Raw genomic sequence first — 1,391 nt, 5'->3', positions numbered from 1 at the left:
AATAATCGTCCGAAAAAGGGGGAAATGGTCCAAAAAAAAGCACTTTGTCCCCACGGGGCTCAGGACCCGCTGCCGGGTCCCGCTATTGCACCAAAGCCCGCGGCGGAGCCCCGGGGGGGTCAGTTGTGGAAGAAGGCGTTGAGCTCCTCGTACATGGGGCCCCGCTCGTGCGGGAGGTGCATATCGTAGGGGAAGAGGTTCTCGGAGTGCACCCCCCCGCGCACCCCCGCCGAGCCGAAGACCAGATTGTGGCCGGCGGGGCGGGAGCCGGGCAGCGCCGAGTAGTGCATAGAGTAGTGGTAGCTTTTCTCGTGGTCGGGGGAAGAGTCTTGCTTGAGGGAGAAGTTGCCGTTAATGCACAGCGGGGGGCTGAGCCCGCCGTCGTACTCCGAGCTGTTGTAATCGGGGGACGCGTTGCCGTAGAGGCTCTCGTAAGCGGACGCGCAGTAGCTGTGTGTCCTCAGCCCGTGCGAGCCCGGCCCGGCGGGCGGGGGGCACTGAGCGGCGGCCAACCGCGAGCAGGGATAGGGGTAGGGGTGCACGGCGAACGACGCGTTGGGGCCGTGGTAGCGGCCGCCCTCCTGGCCCTGCTCCGTCAGGAAGTTGCGGGAGTTGAGCTGCAGGCAGCCGGCCACCAGGTTGGTGGTGGGCTGCGAGAGCCCCTTGCACAGAGTCTGCACGTAGGAGACCAGGTCGGGCCGTTTGCCCGAGCGCAGGATCTCGGAGAGAGCCCAGATGTAGTTCTTGGCCAGGCGCAGCGTTTCGATCTTGGAGAGCTTTTGGGTCTTGGAGTAGCAGGGCACGACCTTGCGCAGGTTGTCCAGGGCCGCGTTCAGGTCGTGCATGCGGTTCCGCTCGCGGGCGTTCGCCTTCTGCCGCCGCAGCTTGGAGCGCTCCAGGCGCGCCTTGGTCATCTTGCGCTTCTTCGGGCCGCGCTTCTTGGGCCGCTCGCCCTCCGCCTCCTCCAGGCCTTCCTCCTCCTCCTCCTCCTCCTCCTCGTCCCCGCCTAGCTCCCCTTCCTCCTTGCTCTCCCCCAGCGAGCCCTCGGGCGGCTCCTCGGGGAGGGCGCAGCCCTTACCCTTCCGCTCCTCCTTGTCGCTGCGGGCATCCTCCTCGCACTCCTCGGCCCAGCTGGAGAATTTCTGAACTTCGGGGATCAGGCTGGGCTCGCTGAAAAGTCGCGTCAACATGATGGCTGCAGCGGGGGGGCAAAGAGCGCAGCGTTACCGCGGAGCTCCGCACCGCACCGCGCAGAGCCGCCGTTCCCCGCCGCCGGCAGCGGCCCCGATGCGGCGAAAACGAATGCGCCGCGGGGCCGCTCTCCGCCGCCCCCTGCCCGGGTTCGCAGGCACCGGGGGCACCGGGGCGACGCTCGGGGCGGGGCGCCGCGC

General features: G+C 68.3%; 1 protein-coding gene across 1 annotated transcript; it reads right to left on the bottom strand.

Annotated features, from left to right (window-relative positions):
* Nucleotides 1-119: 119 nt before the first annotated feature.
* NEUROD2 (neuronal differentiation 2) lies at nt 120-1,190 on the bottom strand. The gene has a single exon (XM_042892474.1). The coding sequence runs from the start codon at nt 1,188-1,190 to the stop codon at nt 120-122; it is 1,071 nt and encodes a 356-aa protein (XP_042748408.1).
* Between the last annotated feature and the right edge of the window lie 201 nt (nt 1,191-1,391).

The sequence above is a fragment of the Lagopus leucura genome, unplaced genomic scaffold (assembly GCF_019238085.1).
Source record: "Lagopus leucura isolate 7727_CA_CO unplaced genomic scaffold, USGS_WTPT01 32219-0_obj-0_obj, whole genome shotgun sequence".
Taxonomy (NCBI): Eukaryota; Metazoa; Chordata; class Aves; order Galliformes; family Phasianidae; genus Lagopus; species Lagopus leucura.
The sequence above is the reverse complement of the archived record's forward strand: the minus strand, read 5'-3'. Positions and strand labels throughout refer to the sequence as shown.

Excerpts from the sequence above, each read along its gene's own strand:
- NEUROD2 (XM_042892474.1), bottom strand. The coding sequence starts at position 1,190 with ATGTTGACGCGACTTTTCAGCGAGCCCAGCCTGATCCCCGAAGTTCAG.